We start from the raw sequence: 20,503 nt of genomic DNA on the forward strand, positions 1-20,503 counted from the left end.
CGGATGGGGAGAGTACAAATTTTGCCCTCAATTACATCTGTGTAATAATATAGAAGTAGTGGTATTGCACAGTGTACAGAAAGTCAGAATAAGGCACTAACTTGATGAAAGCTCCTATAGTATCTACACTGTTTCCTGAACCACTGCCAATATAACTGGGTTGTTTCCAGTATTTTCTCTTCTAAGGAGCTTTTTTCAAAGCTTGTTTTCCTGGCTTTCAAGTCTTCTATCTATCTATCTATCTATCTATCTATCTATCTATCTATCTATCTATCTATCTATCTATCTATCTATCTGTCAAAAAAAGAGCAAAGAGACCACCATTATTTTACATCTTTGGTAAGCTATGTCCTCTCACAGATTTGAGTGTGTTTGTATTGTACAGCATTACACACATTATTGCATGTTTTTCAAATACATGAAGGTTACACAGTTAAACACTCAAGTGTCAGGAAATGCCAAAATTAAGATTAACCTCAATTCTGCCCCATTTGTACGTGGGTACGACAGTATCGCCATCTGTAAAATGGAATAAAATACACTTTCCGCTTTTGTTAAAGTGTTTTAAGATCTACTGATGACAAATGCTATTTAAAAGCTAGGTGATGTTATTATTATTATTACCATAGCCTTTAATTATGTGCAGCCATATGATTTCTCAGGTTATACAATATAATATCATACAGTATTTTTCTATAGCCTATAACAATTTATAAATGGCATTAAATGGATCCTCAGCCAGGTGCTCTTCCACCTTGAATAAAAGAGCAGCAAAATTTGAATTAGATTCCACAGATTCAAATCAAGACCACATCCCTGCAGGGTTGGGTCTCCATTGCAAATCCAGAAAGGGCCTATCTTCTAGAATCTTGGTGGCTGTAGTTCCAGATGATGGAAATCTTGCAAGATGTCATAAGACTCCCACTATGAACAATTCAAGAGTATAGTCAATGTGAATTCAATAGTTTGAAACCTGCCCTTAAGTCTGGTTCCTTCCCGCCTTGGACTCCTATGTGGAGAGCTGCTATTACTATGTAAATATAGGGCTGCAGATGCTAAAATTCATCCTTTATTTTGGAATGCAAGGTTCTGTATTGGAGAGGGCAGGACAGACTGTAGCTGTCTGACGCTTTCAGCAGGCCTTAACTGTTGTGTTATGTAATGTTTAAAATAATATAGTTGTTCAATACAAGCTCTCTGTGGCTTAATGAGAATAATAACACTTCTGAAAACCACTAGTGGGATCTGGGATGTTGTGCTCCTTGCTACCTTCTTTTACAAAGAATAGAGCAGAGGGTAGAAGCCTGTAGAAGCCTGTTCCTGATCTGCGCTCCATCCACTGCTACCATCGGTGGAAGGAGGAGCAGAGTGCAAGCTGCCACAGTTCTAGGTCATAGGCTGAAAATCCACTTCCTTAAGGGAGGTGTTCAAAACCTGGGACTGTCATGGACAAATGAGGATGCCTGACGGATGTAACATGTCTGAATGATTCCTTCCTCCAAATGAAATGTCTCACTCTTCCTTCTACAGTATTTCATGTGTAGGTCCCTTTACTAGAGGGGCCTCTGAACTTTATTGGGAGTGTTCCAGGGGAAGATCCTGTGTGCGGCAATCTAGCCTTAGAGACTACAACTCCCATGATGCCTTCGGGGGGGGGGGGGGAGAGACTTCCTCCTTCAGGGAGAGCAGGCGGTGGTCTCCATTTTGGGAAAAGGAGTGAGATTGCTGCTGTGGAGATCTGTCCATACCAGAAGCTGCTGCTGAGAGCCTGAAGGGGCTTTGATTGAGCAGGGAGCCTTAGAGGCTGTTGGTGGCTTCACTGGAGTCAGAGCAGAGACTATTGTTGTGCCTAGAGCTGACTCTTGTTTGAGAAAGTGCTTGCAAGGGAAGTGGCACAGCAGAGTCTGAGTCTGAGGAGAGGCAGAGTGATCTTCCCACTGAACCAGGATCCAGAGCTGCTGACATTTGGTGGGGCCAGCTCCAGTCATCATAGGGGTTGTGCAGGTTGTTGCCTTGGCTGGACTGATACACAGAACCAACAGAGTGCTTTCTCTAGCTGCAGATCTTGAAGCGCGCCCACGCAAGCAAGTGTCTAGGACTCCGAAATCCAGAGGAGTGTACGCTTCAGGGTGGGGTAAATGATGGCAGTGTAAATGCCAGTTATATAAGATTAACTTATTACTGTATACTGTATTTGTTAATTGATTTTATTCAACTGCCCCTGTGGATTTAAATTAGTAGTGACATTTAATCTTAGTTTGTTATACCCTGTTTCTTTAAATTGTTAAGTAAATGAGTATTAGCTCTAATTTAAGTATATTGGATATATATTATTTATAATTGGTATTTGAGTTAGACCCATGCCACAGGTTATCATTATTATTATTACTCCTATTTAAAGGGGTTTATTCCTTGAGGTTCCCAAGGCAAGCCTTTGAGTGTGTACAGCCAGGTGGAGGCACAGCCAATTTTAACTTCTTTTGGGAGTAAAAGGACTGCAGGAGAAGGCTGGATAGAGGATTCTCACTTATCCAACATCCATCACCACTGGGATACTCAGGATCTCCTTTAATGTCAACAACATCAGGTGCTCAGGCACACAGATGAGTGTTGCCTGCTCCTGAGTACCCCAGGGAGGAAAGGGAGGTTACATTTACAACATTTATACTTTTTCAGTTACAGAGCTTAAAAATCAATAAGACTTTTAAATAATTCTTAAATTGATTACTATAGTCTATGTGTCTACATTATAACAATTATCCTGTGAAGTTGAAGTTTGCACAGTTTTTGGGGAGCCACCATAAGTTCATAGATTCAGAGTTTAAGGCCAGAAAGGACCATTAGATCATCTAGTATCACAGACGTTTCTCCCAGATACCGTTGTATTGAGCCCAATTATGTGTGCTTGGCTAAAGGATATCTTCTGGAAAGGCATCCAGTCTTGATTTGAAGACATCACGAGATGGAGAATCCACTATCTCCTTTGGTAGTTTGTTCCAATGTTTAATCACCATCACTGTTTAAAAAAAGAAGGGTGATGTTTTTCCAATTTGAATTTGTCTGGCTTCAGCTTTTAGCCATTGGTTCTAGTTTTGCTTTTCTCTTCTAGATTAAAGAGTCCTTTGGTATCCAGTATTTTCTCCCCGTGGAAGTACTTCTACACCGAAATCAAGTCACCTTTCAGTCTTCTTTTTGATAAGCCAAACAGATTTTCTGTGATAAGCCATTTTCTGTGGCTTTTCAATTTTTCAACTTCCATTTTAAAATGTGAAAACTAGAAATGTATGAAGTATTCCAATATTGGGCTTACCAATGCCATATGCAGAGGTAAAATCACCTCTCTACTTCTGTTCGCATTCAAGGCTCCCATTAACCCTTTTCCCCACAGCATCATGCTGGGAACTCATGCTGAGTTACTTGTCCACAGTGACTTATCAGGGTCACTGCTTTTCAGGATAGTCTCCCATTCTGTAGGTATGGCCTGCATTCCTTGTTCCTTGATGTATAACTTTGCATTTGGCTGTATTAAAACTCAGTTTGTTTGAAAGGGACCAGTTGACCAAGTGACCAGGATTGCTCTGTATGATTGCCGTGGCCTCATCTTTGTTACCACTCTACCAACATTGAGAACACAATTAATGTTCTAGGCATGGGTTATCAGCTGTGCCAGAACTCTGCTGTATGACACCTTTGCATTCTTCTTTTCCCCATGGCTGCCAGGGGGTGATGTAGCCTTGATGTAAGTTAAAGCAGGCTCTGGTCTGCTCCAACCTATGTCAGCTTCTAATGGCTCCCAAAAAAAAAAAAAAAAAAAAGAGTATAACTAACAGGTTCTGCTGAAGAATGGCTTAGGAACAGAAAGTTGTGCAGATCAGTATTTCAATACAGTACATGGGCAGAACTATATGGAGAAGTTTCATCTTGAACAGTACTTGTCTGAACTGTGTATGTTTCCAGTCACTTCTGGTAGTTCCCTAAGCAGTAAGTTCACTAACATAGTTTATAAAACTTATCAGCTGTCTGTAGATTGCTTCACTAGGCATGTTTCCTTGAAGACTTAGAAAGATCCAAGTTTGGCTTAAATCAGAAGTGAAAGGAGTTTGCTGCAAATATTAGATGCCGCTTGTGAGGGATGTGAAGGCAACATTCTTCAGGTCAGATTTAACCTGAGGGGAACCTTCCTCTTGCATGTCCACAATAACTAGTTCTTGACATACGAGCTTTGGCTGTCATGTGTGCTACAGCCACTGGTTTGTTTTTAATACCAAATGAAATAAATAATACTTCACATTCCTAAGCAAGTTCTTTTTCACAGAGTTTTTACAGAGGTTACTTCACATTCCTAAGCAAGTTCTTTTTTCTGCCTTGGGAATAAAAATACAGTTAGGTTACACAATGAAGGCCTTGCCAGCTCCAGTGTATTTCTTGGCACCAAAGTATTGACACCAACCAAAAATGTAGTGGGTATCCTTGTAGTGACTGAAGTACATTTCAGTGATACTTGGAATAATTAGTGTACATAAATCAGCATTAGTATATTTGCATCTTATTGCTTCCATAAATCCTTAGTCTGTGGTGACCCTGCAGCTTGATCTAACAGTTACCAGCACCTCTATTAATAGAATTCTAGCTAGTAGAGATGGATTATTCACTATTCTTCATTCTCTAGTACTGTGTCTTGCCTAATTTAAATATTCTAAGAAATGGGGTTCCCATTACTCTCATGGGAGGCTATTCCACACTCTCTGGAATAGATCTCACTGTAAAGAAGCTTGTTCAGATACTCAATTTTGTTCATTTTTGTAAAAGCATCCCAATTCTCCTAGTAATACCATAAATAATTCATATCCCACTTTTGTGTTTACACCGTTCAAACATCTGTAAACTGTATCATGCCCCTCCTTATTTTAAATCAAGTTAGTGTTAGTCAAGTTATACATATTTATCTCTTTTGACCTTTTCTCATGTCAGTCCATGCAGCCCCCTAAAATCTTTTTCTTTCTTTCTTTCTTTCTTTCTTTCTTTCTTTCTTTCTTTCTTTCTTTCTTTCTTTCTTTCTTTCTTTCTTTCTTTCTTTCTTTCTTCTCCCTCCAGTTTGTCTGTATCTTTCATATACTCTTTCTCCCAGATATAATTAGTATCTTCTACATCTTATTCCCATTTATTTTTGCCAGCTGGTTACAGGTGCCTCAAACTTATGTCCATCTAGTATTGATCCATCCTGAAACTGTAACTAGAAACGAAAACATGCCCTTTAGTCTTAGTCTTGCACTACCTCTACTAAATGTGCTATTACTGAAGACATGCGTAGGCCAGTTTCACTGGTAAACTAGCAATAAATCTCATATCTGAGTTTATAATATCTTTCCTGTAGCTGTTTGGAGAAGTTGGAGTAATTCTTTCCCATTTTGCTCTTATCCCTCACACAGTCCTGAAAGTTGGGAGCAGTTGTCCAGGTAAGTCCACCTGTAAGCCGGCATAGTTTATCGTGAACAAGTGGTTTTGTTTGGAGTGTCTTCTCAGTGGAAAAGACAGCAGCCCTAAAATCTAGTCTCCATCGTGTGTGTTGTGTCTGGTCAGCCTACTCTTCTCTCATCTATTTTTTAAAGTGCTGCTTTTTCTGATAAATAAAATCTTTCTCACACAGAGGTTTATGTTCCTTCTCTCCATCTGTTGCCCTCATTGAGAGATCCCAGCTTTTTACAGTTGATATTTGCCATGTACATAGTTCTTTAATCCCTTAAAAATCTCTCTTCAGTTAATTGAAGTACTATTTGTATAGTGTTATGGGACCTTGCAAACTGCTTATTAGCAGATTAGCGCAAACAGCACAGTCCCCAGAATGTCTGTCCTCCTGCTGCTATTGCAGCTAAAACCAGTTCCTCTTTTAGAGGTGGGAAGAACACGCACATGCATGATCTTCCTCAGGAGTTACTTCCTGAGACAAGGGTCCTTCGCATCTCAGCGGAACTATACTTCTTAGTGACTATCTTTGGCCAACACTCAGCACTACAATAGTGTTTATGTATATTGCTAACTTGTATTATTCTCAGTGCCAGCATTCAGCTTTGAACATCAGCATGTTGATAATCACCAAGGTGTACCATCCTTTTTTTCTTAGGATTGGTCATCAGTACTGTTATTTGTTTATAATGGTGGGAGACAGACCACAAGGTTTTATTTTTGAGCCTCAGAGTATTTCCAAGAAGATTAGGAAAGGACTTGTAGGGGATCTGGCATTCAGTAGCACTTTAACTAGCTTGTCACAGAGAACATGTACTTGCTGATATTCCTGTTTCATTGCTGATCCTAGCTAATAGGTGGGTCACCTGGGTATTTTTCATCATCCTAACTATTAGTGGTGTGCTTGGATGCCACAAAGAAATAGAGAAGAATAATTATATTAAGAACAAAAATCTTTTGAATCAGGAGATCTCAGTAGGCTAACTACAGGTCTTAAAGACAGATTTATCTATTTTTTCACTCTACACAGTGTTATTAATACATTTGTAGCTTTTGGACATAAGTATTGCCTTGACAAAGTCTGTTGCCTAATACTGTTTTTATGGATAATCGTGCCATGCTGTCATATTAATCAGACATGCAGCTGTTTATCATACTTCCTTATATACAAATTATTTTATTAATAAAGCACCTCAGTTCCTCAGTTTGTCCATGTGTTGCTTATAGGTGAGCCTGAAATGGTTCATAGAAGTCCAGGGAACTCTAAAGATACTGGATACCTACTTATCCATGAATGTGTTTCGTATGGTGCTATCCTTATAGTACCAGGAATACTGACCTCTCAGGAATTGGACACTTCTAAACTCTTGTGTAAAGTCACCATAGAGAGGTGTTGATTAATAGTATTGCCAAATGATTGACTACACTTGTGGTTTGTTATGAAAAATGTTCGAGACCAAATAACCAAACATAGCCAATTTTACTGCTAAAAATCAATAACAGTACAGTACAAAAGAAGTTACTTCCATCTGGGAAGCTGTTCACACAGTCCATTCACCTTAAAAGAAGATGTGCTCCCCAAAATATGCATTCAAAATTAGCTATATTTTACATTACATTTACTATATACATTACCCAAGTCTAAAATCCATCCATCAGCTTTTTACCTTGTGTTTGTGGTTCCAACGTGTATCCCTTATCTCTTGTTTTTGAACATAGCATGCCAAACCAGCTGGGCCATGAAGACTCTTCCTACCTTGTACTCATGTGTCTTGATTTTCAGAAGGTTTATATTTTCTACTGCCAACTGCTATGTTTAGCTTTGCAAGGTATTGTCAGATATAAATGTCCTGACATAAGTGGGCAAGAATGAACCTAATACAACTTAGCATAACTTTGTGCTGACATTGATATGTACAGTAATACAATATATATCATATTAATGTGACATGTAATACATATTAATGTGACTTGCAATATGTATAACATATACACTGGCTAACAGAAGTTTTAGCTCTTTACCACCAAAGCTACTCCTTTGCCATGTAATCTTTATGACTCAGAATTTGTGACATTTCCAGCAGCCATTTCAATGTGAATGAGAGCTGAACTAAGCCACTTGTGCTGTTGGAAAGGAGAAAACAAATAAAATACCATTCAAAATGTAGACCAACCCCCCCTCCCCCAAGTTCTGTTTTGGAGTGTATTGGAGGGGTGGGAATTTGGGGTATTTGAGGAATAAGGCTTTTTCTCAGAGATTTAGGATTCTTTTTATGGTAGTATTATTTGCCTCAATGATTCCTCTAAATCCATGTATGTTTTTAACACAGAAAAAAAATATTTTTGGCTGTTGCCTTCTGTTATTGACTGTTTCTAAGGTGGGTGATTTTACTTTTATTGCAATACATTATGCCATTGATAGCAAAGTCAGATCCCTGTTAAATACTGTTTTAACAAACAAACAAAATTAGCACTATATACAACTTGTAGGAAGTCTTAGAAAAGCAGTCAGCGGGTGAATGGGCCAGTTTTCGAAAAAAAAAGAAGTCCTTTTTTCGATCAACCAACATTGTTTATTTCAACAAATATGAAGTTTATCAGCAATATGGTACATGGTTTTTTAATTTTAAATTTTTTTTAAATCACATAGCTACATTAAACACTGTTTCACAAGTCTGTCTACCATACACATTAGTGAGGTTTGGATCTGGGTAAATGTATACCTATAGATGTCAGATAAAATGCCACATGTATCTCCAGTATCTTAGTTTACCAGCTGTTCTGCAATATTCACCTATAAGCCTGACATCAGAACTGAGCCCTGGGGGTGCAGCTGTCCACTAGGTGCCACTGTTGCTGTTCAGAAATAGAAGTAAAACAGGACTACTGAGGCTGCATGAGGCTGAACCTAGAAAAAGCAGAGTAAAATGATAAACCAGTTTTAAAAGTTTAACATGGAAAGGTGCTCGTAGGAAGTCCGCATTCTCTGCAGACCACTGTATGTTAAAATTCTGCAGGTACGTCATGCAGCTTTGGAGATTGTAATCATGAGTTATTCTGAAGAAGTATTGGTATGACACTTTTAAGCATTTGCTTTTTCAAATCATGGTTTAAATTTTCAGAACATTGCATGGGGAATACCAGTGTAGAACCTATTACTGCTTAATTGGTGTTAGATGCACCTCTCTTGTGAAGTGTATGTAACCCTTCTGCCCGTCAGAGTTGGCAGCAACAAGGGCCGGGTTCAGTATCTAGGGGATCCATTCCAATAACACAATGCAAACCGGCTCGAGCCCCCACCCAATGACCTGGGACAAATATATACCATCCCCGCTGGGCGCCTCCAAGAGGCAATACTTCCCCTCTCGCAAGCACAGAGTCTGAGTGTAGCAAAAAGCCTTTTAATAACAGAGAGAAACAATGTGGCATTATGTTGGGGAAACACCACCAACAGGATTCATAACACAACCCATGAGCAAAAAAACCCACCCCAAGCAAATTGGGGCATGCCCCTTTCCCTTTGGTTCTTGAGTCCAGCAACCCCAAATCACCCAAAGTCCCAAAAGTCCAATGACCCAAAAGTCTCTGTCCCTGGTCAGGGCAGCCCCAGAGTTCGAAAGTTTATCTGCAGAGCTTTACCTCCCAACCTGGGTGGAGATGGGACGGGGGTAAGAGGCACCTTACGTGATCTGAAGCTGACCGCCCCACAGCTCCATAGGCCTTCACTCCGCTCTGCCAGCCGCCCCACGAACTCCTTCGCTCAGCTCCGCTCCGCGGCCCACAAGCAGCTCCCGCCGTCCCACGAACTGCTCCACCAGCTGGTCCACAAACTGCTCTGCGTCCCACCAGCAGCTCCCGCCGTCCTATGAACTGCTCCACCAACCTGTCCACAAGTCATTCCAGCCGTCCCGCAAACTGCTCCACAATATATCCCCACTACCTAACACAACACTCAGTGATTTCAGCTCTTAGTCAGTTCAGCTCTTTGGTGAATTCAGCTTGTAGTAGGGGAGCCTCAGTGCCGGTGCACTGTTAGCCCAAAGTGAGCTCAGCAGCCTGTAACTGGACGTCCAATCAAAATTAGCTCTGATATTCCACAGTGGAGAGAGGAGGAAGTGCAATTAGCATGTCAGGCCCTCACCAAGGGGCCCATGCCACCAAGTATTAATACTTGTCCCCAGCCTCTCTCAATTCACAGAGTTTTGGAACCCATGACCCTTGCCTAGCGAGTGCCACTTATTTGATGGTGAGTCCCTCCATCATAACAAAAGGCCAAGTACAGTTCCAAGCACAGTTCCCATAATCAGGGTAATAATAATTTATTCTTCCTGCCCCAATAACAGAGACACTGGGGATCCCACAGCAGCCAAAGTGACCATTTGGGCAGCTATGGCCTCATTCTAGGCGAGGTGGGTGTGCCTATGCAAATGAGATTGGCCCCTGAGGTTCTTTTCCACAACTTGCCACACCTCACCGCCAGATGTCAGGGTGGAGCTCATCCTGACATTGCTTACATGTACTTAAAAATTGATGTACAAAACATGTTTTGTTCTCTATAGAACAAAATGTTTTTAATAAATGGAATATTATAATTAATGTTGTTTACTGTGTACCGTACTTGTAAATCTTGACTATGGATTGTGGGTTCACTGTCTTCTGAAATAAAAAGCCATTGACATGGAAGATTAATGTACTGTTCTAGAAATCATAACTGATTCCTTTTCTAAACAACTTTGAAAATGTGCATTACTGTACAGAATTCAAAAGGGAGAGAAAAATAATATATATTTTAATAATGTCAATATGTTTCCTATAATAATTTCCTGCATAGAAAATTCATGACCTTAAAGTCCAATATCTTGAGACTTCCATGTCTAGAAGCAGGTACTGAGTGTCCCAGTGGAAGTCTAATGATCTCCCCTTTCCAGTTGTATAAAAGTTCTGTTTCTAACCATGCAGCGTCTTGTGATATCTGGACTTTGGTTTGTCTTTAGTACAGGATTGAACATTAATGTCCCTGCAACAATATCCAGTAAAGTTTGGGGGGAAATTCCACATGTAGGGGAAAAAAACAAAAACAAATCCATGTTTCTGGCAGATTAAATTACTAAAAAATGACAGCTGTTTAAAACTGCTTGAAGGTTTGTAGTGGTACAATAAGTCCTTCGATTAATGGACAGAGTGCAGGTGAGATAATTAAGTTGATAAATACGTCTTGTCATATGCATAACATCGCTGTATATGGTTTTGTGTATTTAGGTCTACCTACTGTAAATAATACACCGGTGCAAACTTTAGTTTTACACATATTGTAACTTTATAACATCAGATAATTACTGTATAGTTAGAAAGGTATGGGCCTTGGTCCACTTATACATTCTAACTGCATTAACCACTCTATCTGGAAGGCCTTCTAATTGCCTGACCGCTACAGGCAGTCATAACAGCTGAAGGAATTGCTTCACGTGTACAACGAAGTGCCTGATTTTAGGGCTTGCAAAATTCACTCACTTGTCAGTACAATATGGATATTTCCTTGCTGGCCATGGAGACCTAAGTAATCAATTACTGAGGAATGTAAGCTTTTCAGTCAAATGAAGGCATAAGGGTAGGGCCCTACCAAATTCATGGCCATGAAAAAAGTGTCACGGACTGTGAAATCTGTCCCCCCACCCCATGAAATCTGGTCTTTTGTGTGCTTTTACGTATACTATAAATATTTCATGAGGGAGAACAGCATTTCTCAAATTGGAGGTCTTGGCCCAAAAGGAAGTTGCAGGAGAGTCCCAAGGTTATGTTTGGGGAGCTGCGGTATTGCCACCCTCACTTCTGTGCTGCCTTCAGAGCTGGGTGGCCAGAGAGCAGTGTCTGTTGGCCAGACGCCCAGCTCTGAAGGCAGCGCCCCGCCAGCAGCAGTGCAGAAGTAAGGGTGGCAATACCATACCACACTACCCTTACTTCTGCGTTGCTGCCTTCGGGGCAGCTGGACAGTGGCGGCTGCTGACTGAGGGCCCAGCTCTACAGGTATCAGTGCAGAAGTAAGGCTGTCAATACCATACCATGCCATCCTTACTTCTGCGTTGCTCCTGGCAGTGGCTCTGCCTTCAGAGCTAGGCTCCTGGCCAGCAGCCACCACTCTCCAGCTGCCCACCTCTGAAGGCAGCGCCGCCGCCAGCAGCAGCACAGAAGTAAGGGTAGCAGTACCACAAGCCCCCCTACAACAACCTTGCAACCCCCACAAAACTCCTACAATTACAACACTGACATTTCAGATTTACATAGCTAAAATCATGAAATTTATGATTTTTAAAATCCTATGGCCATGAAATTGACCAAAATGGACCGAGAATTTGTTAGGGCCCTACATAAGGGATAGACACAAACTGACAACTCCAGGGCCTCTGCTCGTGCTCATAGCTTTGCTCAGCAGCAGTGAAGTGGATATTACAATACTTTGATCAGTTTTACTCATGCTATACAGAACCCTGTGTGCAAAACCCTGTCATCATTGCTTTACTACATCTGTTTATGAACTCTCATCATCTTAAGAGACTCAGTGTTTGATTTAACTAAATACAATTTTTAGATGTCTAGCCGTTAGTAAGTGAAGAGTGATCTCAGGATGGCTTCTTGGGATGTATTTCTGTACACAAGGATAGTCAAAGAAGGAACCTGATTAATCCATCTCTTGTGTTTCTTCTGAGTATGTTTTAGATGGTGTGAACAGGTTTTTCTGATAGCTCATTTTACCTTGGTTACTTTAGACTCAGTGTAACAAGCTCAGAACTCGAATGCTCAAATAAATTGGTTAGTCTCTAAGGTGCCACAAGTACCCCTCGTTCTTTCTGCTGATACAGACTAACGCGGCTACCACTCTGAAACGTGGGTATATAGCGGATAATCATCTAAAAAACACTTAATCAATAATTGCTTACATTTTGTGAAGAAAAAATTCACGTGGTGAATCATTATGTCACTCGGTATATTTTAGGAGACTTTGCTTAAAATAAACTGAATGAGTCAGCTGCCACTAAATAGATTTGCCTTCAAGGGGAAAAAGATCACTCGGTAGATTTTGCCAAAAGCTTTTTTTGGTACCTGGTGAGACTGTGATGATGATTGTTTAGCTTATTGTGACTGAAACATTTTAACACAACTAACATTACAAAACCATATCACAAGTTCTGATTTTTTTTTTGGCCCTTTCACATAATTCAGTACCCAGATATCTCTCATGAATGCAACGTAGCATTTCTTTCCTCAGTGATGAATGGAATCTCCATTTTTCTGTAAGAATTGCATCACCAATGTACACTGATTCATCATATACAGACCAGTAATAATGAGCTAGGGATGAGATTTCTCTATTTGTCTCCTGCCTTCCCTCAAGAGTCATCCCTTCAGGATATGTAGTTTGTCATGCTCACAATTTCATGTGTCACCTTCTGTATTTTATCAAGAGAGGATGGTAGGTGTTCGGTAAGCATATGTACTTGTGTTTCTATATCATATTCTGTGCTATTCTATGATTCGAAAAAATGTGCCCTAGATAGCACATCTGACATAACAAAGATCTTACCTGGTGCATGACTTAAATTAATTTAGTACTTTTGTAATCTTAGCAGCAGTCTTTGTATTCTAAGAGTTGTTCTAGACTATGGCTTTTAAACAATGGTTTTTAAGTGTTTATGTTCAGTTTCTAGTGAAATCTTTCACAACTAAATACAATAGAGGGCATCTCTCCATCTATTTGGATGGAGTCATTCCTCTGGAAGCAAAAGTAGAAGTCCCCTAAAAATCAACATGTGTCATGCATTTAACACAGATACTCCTGATATAAGTATAGGGGGAAACTACGATAATAAAGTGACACTACCAGTGGCAATGCTTGACAAATTCTAGTATTTTAATGATAACCATATGTTTATATTGATCTGTTGTCTTACTGTTTCCTCATTCTGGCTAGTGTGTGGAGTGGATGTCTTTCCTGAGTTATGTTATTTCTTGGGGTACAATTTTTAGCAAAATTTTGTATAAACCCATTGGTGTTATAAGCCTAAAGTGTTTTTCCTTTAACTCTTTATTAAATCACAATTCATGCTTTGAACTTTATTCATCATACATAACAAAATTCCTTAAAATTTAGCTCTGAAGGTGTCAAGGTTCCTCCCCCACTCTGAACGCTAGGGTACAGATGTGGGGACCTGCATGAAAATCTCCTAAGCTTGTCTTTACCAGCTTAGGTCAAAACTTCCCCAAGGTACAAAATATTCCACCCTTTGTCCTTGGATTGGCCGCTACCACCACCAAACAAATACTGGTTACTGGGGAAGAGCTGTTTGGAAACGTCTTTCCCCCCCAAATACTTCCCAAAACTTTGCACCCCACTTCCTGGACAAGGTTTGGTAAAAAGCCTCACCAATTTGCCTAGGTGACTACAGACCCAGACTCTTGGATCTTAAGAACAATGAACAATCCTCCCAACACTTGCACCCCCCCCTTTCTTGGGAAATGTTGGATAAAAAGCCTCACCAATTTGCATAGGTGACCACAGACCCAAACCCTTGGATCTGAGAACAATGAAAAAGCATTCAGTTTTCTTACAAGAAGACTTTTAATAGAAATAGGAGTAAATAGAGGTAAAGAAATCCCCTCTGTAGAATCAGGATGGTAGATACCTTATAGGGTAATTAGATTCAAAACATAGAGAATCCCTTTAGGCAAAACCTTAAGTTACAAAAAAGATACACAGACAGAAATAGTTATTCTATTCAGCACAATTCTTTTCTCAGCCATTTAAAGAAATCATAACCTAACACATACCTAGCTAGATTACTTACTAAAAGTTCTAAGACTCCATTCCTGGTCTATCCCCGGCAAAAGCAGCATGTAGACAGACACACAGGCCCTTTGTTTCTCTCCCTCCTCCCAGCTTTTGAAAGTATCTTGTCTCCTCATTGGTCATTTTGGTCAGGTGCCAGCGAGGTTACCTTTAGCTTCTTAACCCTTTACAGGTGAGAGGAGTTTTCCTCTGGCCAGGAGGGATTTTAAAGGGGTTTACCCTTCCCTTTATATTTATGACAGAAGGTCTTTCCCATTTTGTTTGCATTTAATTACAGCTTCAAGTAGTTACCCATTCTTCGTCACAATTTAGCATTTATTACACAACTGAGTAATTTTGCCACTCTAGAGGGAGCTCTTATACTAACACAATAGAATAACTTAGTACATCTGGAAGTAGATAGGTACAACTGACCTGGAAAGGTGCTTACAGACCAATGTAACAGGCAGTAGCAGGTAAAGATCATAATGCCACAAAAATGGGTGTGCCATGCCTCAGAGGGAGCCTTTTTAGAGATGCCATTTACCAGCTATAAATTAGTAGCATTCATTCTCTTCCCATCTCTCTTCTACTATTGTAGTTAATGGAAGTTCTGGTTCCAGTGGCACCTAGTAGTACCCCTTTAATTCATATTATGTCAGCATTTCAAGTGTAAGGACCAAATAATTAGCTGATTCAGATATCTTGCCTATGCTGTTCCAATAACTGCATTTAGGTTCTTGGATAGGGTGACCAGATGTCCTGTTTTTATAGGGACAGTCCCGTTTTTTGGGACTTTTTCTTATATTGGCACATATTACCCCCCACCCCATGTCCTGTTTTTTCACAGTTGCTATCTGGTTACCCTATTCTTGGAGCATAAGTCAGATCAGACTTTGGACCTAATCCTTAATTTTCAAGTTTGACTATCTTCATTGTTTCCAGTGGCATCAAGCTGAAGACTTTGCATGAAAGTTGTCAGGCCAAATGCAAGTTTAGAAAGGGATATGTGTATCAAGTAATCAACTTTTTAATTCTAGAACTTGCAGAAGAAATAGCTTTTCTGGCAATGACTCTTAAAATAGGATGTAAAAATGATGTAATTGGAATTAAATACAAAGTGTGTTCTAGATTCTAGACTCAGGTTAAAAATTTTTTTATTCAGCTGAATTTAAAACTAACATAGAATAAAATACTCCCAATAACTTGTTTGTTTGTATTATGTAATGTGGGTTTTTTTAATTCTAAACCATTGAGATTTGTAGCCAAATTATTTGTAACCGCTTAAGGTTTTTTGCCTCAACTCAACCTTTACCAATTGAAGAATCCTGTTGACTTTGATGAGACTATCCATGTTCTTAGAGATAGGCACATGCTTAAGTTCCTTGATAAATCAAAGCCTTATTTGTTCATAATGAATTTACTATAAATTTATAATTCTTCATTTTTTTAAAAAAAGTTTGATACTGTGGCTATTTCAAACTGCATCAGGATTTCAAAATGAGATCGAGACTTCACACCCGTTTACGTGCCTTCCTGTTGAAATTTTAATTTAAAAAATAATTTTCAGAAATAAAAATTGAGCTAGGAGGTGAATTTTTAATGTGGGTTAATCCTATTTGGCATTTTTCGGTTTGGGGGGGTTGAAATGGACACTAGAAAATAAATTTCAGTTAATTTCAATTAGTTATTTACATGGAATAATGAAGGTAATACTACATTATTTCTTCTATGCCACATACTTGCTTGTTTTCTGAATGTCATGTGAACATTATTCATCATTTGAGAGCAACTGAGGCAGTTGCTTCTCTCTCTATTCTTTTGATTCTGCAAAGTCCCATAGAAGTGAATGGATGCTTGCAAATTAATACCTGATGTTGTTTTTTGCTAATCAGATGAAGCTGTTCTTTTTAAACACAAATGTGATATGAGATGTGCAGTAATTACTGAGGTAAAACCAGTACTATGCAGAATATTCTCCTAATTAAATGTGTTGCATTTGAATGGTTTCCTTTGGATCACTCTGTAAAGCAAAACTATACTGAACAATAAATGAAACCACCTTTTTTCTCTGAAACCTAAAACTACAGATGGTCAGAGTGTATATGAAGCACCTACACTCTGAATCAGTCTTTTATATGAACGAGAGAAAGGTAATTTGAAGGTTTGAACTCCCCCCTGCCTCCCACACATACACAGTAAGCTCGTCTCAAAATGAACAACTCTCTAAATAAAGACTAATTAGGACCTAAATTAATTAGAAGGTGTGATTTGAAAAGACATTGATGAGAAGAGTCTTGTCATTTTAGACAAATAGAATGGAGCTAAATAAATTAGGCTCCATTAATATATCATTGTTCTGTGAGCAGTTTTCTTTTACTGCATTCATTAGAGGATACTACTTGAAATGAGCCTTTGCTGGGCATTATGGATTCAGCATGCATTTACCAATGCCTGGCGCACAGTTCCTACATTAAAAATATTTCAACAAATCCTCATAATTCCTGAAAATTAATATTTATATTTTCTGGGTGCTTTGCTTTTCATCTGGAAAGTATGAGATGCTGAACATTAATTTTCCCACACAAACACAGTTGTCAGAAAAGAAGCCTTACATCAAAAGATTTGGAAGCCAGAAGTCTGAAATTACCTTTTTTTTTTAAAGTGTGGTCTTATAACTTTATAATATACAATAGATCCTCCCTCCCTCCTCTACCAGGATAATTTTCTTCCAGTATTATTTATTCTGATAGAAAATGCACTGCTTCATGACTACTTCAAAATTCCAGTAGTCCTTTGATGACTTTTTAAAACTGTGTTCTAAAGAGTTTTTGCAGTATATAATTAGGACATATTGCAAGTGCACATCTCATCATGTGTTTCTTCCTTTCAGAGAATGAGAACTATTTTTTTCTTTTCCTTTCCCCTTTTGCCTTCTTTTTCTGCAGATGGAGTATTTGGGAGATGTCAGCGGGTTCCGGTAATAGATGTATATAAATATGAAATTTCACCCTCCATTCTTCAGCACCTAAGGATCATCTTAGAGAAGCTTTCACATAGAGGTACAGTAAAAATTGAATGAGAGTGGACCCAAGAAATGTGTGGGGCAAAAGAGCAACAGTCCGTGGTGTAGAGTAATTATTTTCGGTGGGTTTTGGTATTATGTGGTACAGAAAATTTAAATCAGTATGTTTCAGGCCTGATCCTACAGTTCTTATCCAGGCAGAATACCTCCTGAGCCAGTGAATATGTAGCAGTGTTTTGGTGAAGCATCTAAAGGAAGGTTATGTCCCCTCTGCAAACCATGTGTGTCTGTGCCTTCAACCTTTTCTATGCTGAAATTTTAGCCATTGGTGTACCTCCACAAGAGGAGACATGGTTTACGCTAGTGCAGGGTTCTCAAACATCATTGCACTGCGGCCCCCATCTGACAACAAAGTTACTACATGAGGAAGAAGGGGCTGCAGCCCGACCCCCAGTGCCCGAGGTGGGGGTGGAGCTCAGGCTTCAGCTTCAGTCCTGGGTCCCAGCAAGTCTAATGCTTTGCGGTCCTGACCCACAGTTTGCGGACTGCTGCACTAGTGTAAATCATTAATAGCTGAGGAATAATTTACCATACATTTGAATGCATCACAGCACATGGCAGGATAAAAGCACATTGGGCACCCAACTTGCTAGGGGTTAACTTTCCATCAGCTATGAGAAATTCCTAACTTCCTAATTAATTTCTGTACTTCTTTATTTGAACTGTTCTGGTTTCATTTAACTACTAAATCTAGCATGGCTGTAGTAATGCTTAGTGAATCTTCCTTGAGATAATCCGTACACTCACTCTAAAGTGATGGAAAGGCTGAGAAGGGAGAATCTGGTTTCTGAGTGGCTTACTTGGAATTAACAAAACAAAACTTTGAACAAAATGAAGAACAGTAACTTGAACAAACTTCTTTATGTGTTATAAGTGAATAAACACATTTGTTTTGGAGACAGAGATAAAAACAGGAAAGCTTTGTCATTTTAATCTTCATTTTAAATGGTTCCAAAATGTATGTTGGAATGATTTATTATACACCCTTGCAGGACACCAAAATAGGCTGAGGATTTATTTCCTGTCCAGCTGCCTCCTACTGATGTGATCCTAGCTTGCCATTCATTAAGGGCTAAATCAGGAGGCGCCAACCTGTGGCTCTGGAGCCACGTGTGGCTCTTCAGAAGTTAATATGCGGCTCCTTGTATAGGCATCGACTCCGGGGCTGGAGCTACAGGCACCAACTTTCCAGTGTGCCGGGGGGTTGGGGGGCAGTGTGCTCACTGCTCAAACCCTGGCTCTGCCACAGGCCCTGCCCCCACTCCACCCCTTCCGAGCCCTCCCCTGAGCCTGCTGTGCCCTCACTCCTCCCCCTCTGAGTCGCCTGCATACCACAAAACAGTTGATTGGGAGGTGCGGGCAGAGAGGGGGAGGCACTGATTGGCGGGACTGCTGGTGGGTGGGAGGTGCTGGGAGCGGGGTTGGGGAGGGGAGCTGCTGACATATTACTGTGGCTCTTTGGCAATGTACATTGGTAAATTCTGGCTCCTTCTCAGGCTCAGGTTGGCCTCCCCTGGGCTAAATCAATGTCTTGCAAGCAAAGCCCAAGGCAATGGTCTTTGCTCAGAGCACCTTTGTAGGAGCTGGAGAGATGGAATCCTTCCTCATCTGTGAGTATGATGTGGGGCAACTGTGAAGCCAGGTACCTAGTGACTACTTAATGTCTCCCAGCTCCCCTGCAGGATTTGGGACTGGTGGATCTCCACTCTCTGTGGACCCTTTGCCAGAGCCCACCACACTCTAACTTGCTCATGATGTACCTGCCATCCCCATGCTCTTGTGCAGAGAGCCATCACTGATCACCGAGCTTGTTTTGATCCAGAATTTCTCTGCACATGTTCTCTCTATCTGGAGCCCACCATCCTTCCAGCAGATATGTTGGCATTTCTGCTGCACTTTAATCCTTGTAAAGGGGCAAGCAGTATTTTCCCCTAAGGGAAATATTATGAATGAAATGTGGTCTGTCTCCTGCTTAGTGCATTGAAAGAGACTGGTGTAGAATATGCATATTAAATATCAGGTAGGGAAAGAAGGGGTATGTCACTATTAAAACTGGTTCAGGAACCTACACAAACACACACAGATGTTCATCTTCCTGCTTGCTCTTACATCAGTTTGAGCTCTCTTGTCTAATATTCTCAGCAATTAGGTACCATGGGGACCTTAAAAATATCTGCAACAGATACATACAATACACACATTCAGTGCGTGTCATACTTCCTCTCTACTCTCCTCATTCTTGGCAAATACTGGAGTATTCATTGTGCATAAAGAACTGGACCAACAGAACCAACTATAACTCTTCAATTGGTAGAAATGTTTAAAGTGTGTCCATTGTTATGACAGTTCTGCCAGATTAGTTTTATCAGTGTTTACCCAATCCATTATTCTTATAATGAGATTTAGAGGGAAGTCTTTGTTTTCTACTGTAGGTATCAAGGTCCATACTTCCAACCCATGTGTGTCAGTTGTAATGATGATCATTTGCATGGTTAATACTGCTTTCCTGTGCACTCTACAGAATATCATATCTCTTTCATCCAATTCAGACATAAAGGAAACTTGCTCTTTCAGGACCACACAGATGGTCCAGAAATATTCAGAGAAGGTCTTAACTTGCTCCAAAAGATCGCTCCATGAGCAGTTCTAATTTCCAGTTTTGCCTTGTCCTTCAGCAGCACTACTAACTAGCTCTGCTTCAGCTAAAGCTACATCTACCATGAAAAGAACAGGATCAAACTGCACTCTTTGTTACTGGCATAGCAACATGCCACACAGATTTTACCTGAAAGATTGTACAATATGTCAATTATAATTCATTTCAGAATGAGTAAAATTCCTGTTAGCAGCTGCATCAGCCATATTGCCAATTAAGGGTATTTTTTGTTGCTCATTATCTTGAGTGGTTTTCTAGTACCTTTGGTCTTAATTTTTACAATGGGTTGTTGTTTTTTTATTCCAGATTTTTACATTCTGTCAGTAGTACTAACTTCCTCATTTTCCTCTGCCGGTAGCATGCGCATCTCTATTTCCTTATTGCTAATTAGGCTATCCATCCTCATTTTTCTTTATTTTTGGTGGTGTTGATTACTTTCAAGTGAAGTTTTTGATCAAAGCAAAGGCCAAAAGGAAAG

At 39.9% G+C, this 20,503-nt stretch overlaps 1 protein-coding gene across 6 annotated transcripts in view; it reads left to right on the forward strand.

Moving 5' to 3' along the window:
• PTPRN2 (protein tyrosine phosphatase receptor type N2) overlaps positions 1-20,503 on the forward strand; it is a 1,070,187-nt gene that overhangs the window by 311,630 nt on the left and 738,054 nt on the right. For 4 of the 6 annotated variants that reach the window (XM_048837619.2, XM_048837620.2, XM_048837615.2 and 1 more), the window contains one exon: positions 17,233-17,346. The exons of 1 other annotated variant lie outside the window; for it this stretch is intronic. In XM_048837619.2, the coding sequence (XP_048693576.1) occupies positions 17,233-17,346 (114 nt within the window). Of the gene's footprint in view, positions 1-5,429; positions 5,457-17,232; positions 17,347-20,503 lie in introns of all 6 variants that reach the window. One more of the 6 variants, XM_048837616.2, reaches the window with a different exon arrangement.

Source organism: Caretta caretta, chromosome 2 (genome assembly GCF_965140235.1).
Source record: "Caretta caretta isolate rCarCar2 chromosome 2, rCarCar1.hap1, whole genome shotgun sequence".
Lineage (NCBI taxonomy): Eukaryota > Metazoa > Chordata > Testudines > Cheloniidae > Caretta > Caretta caretta.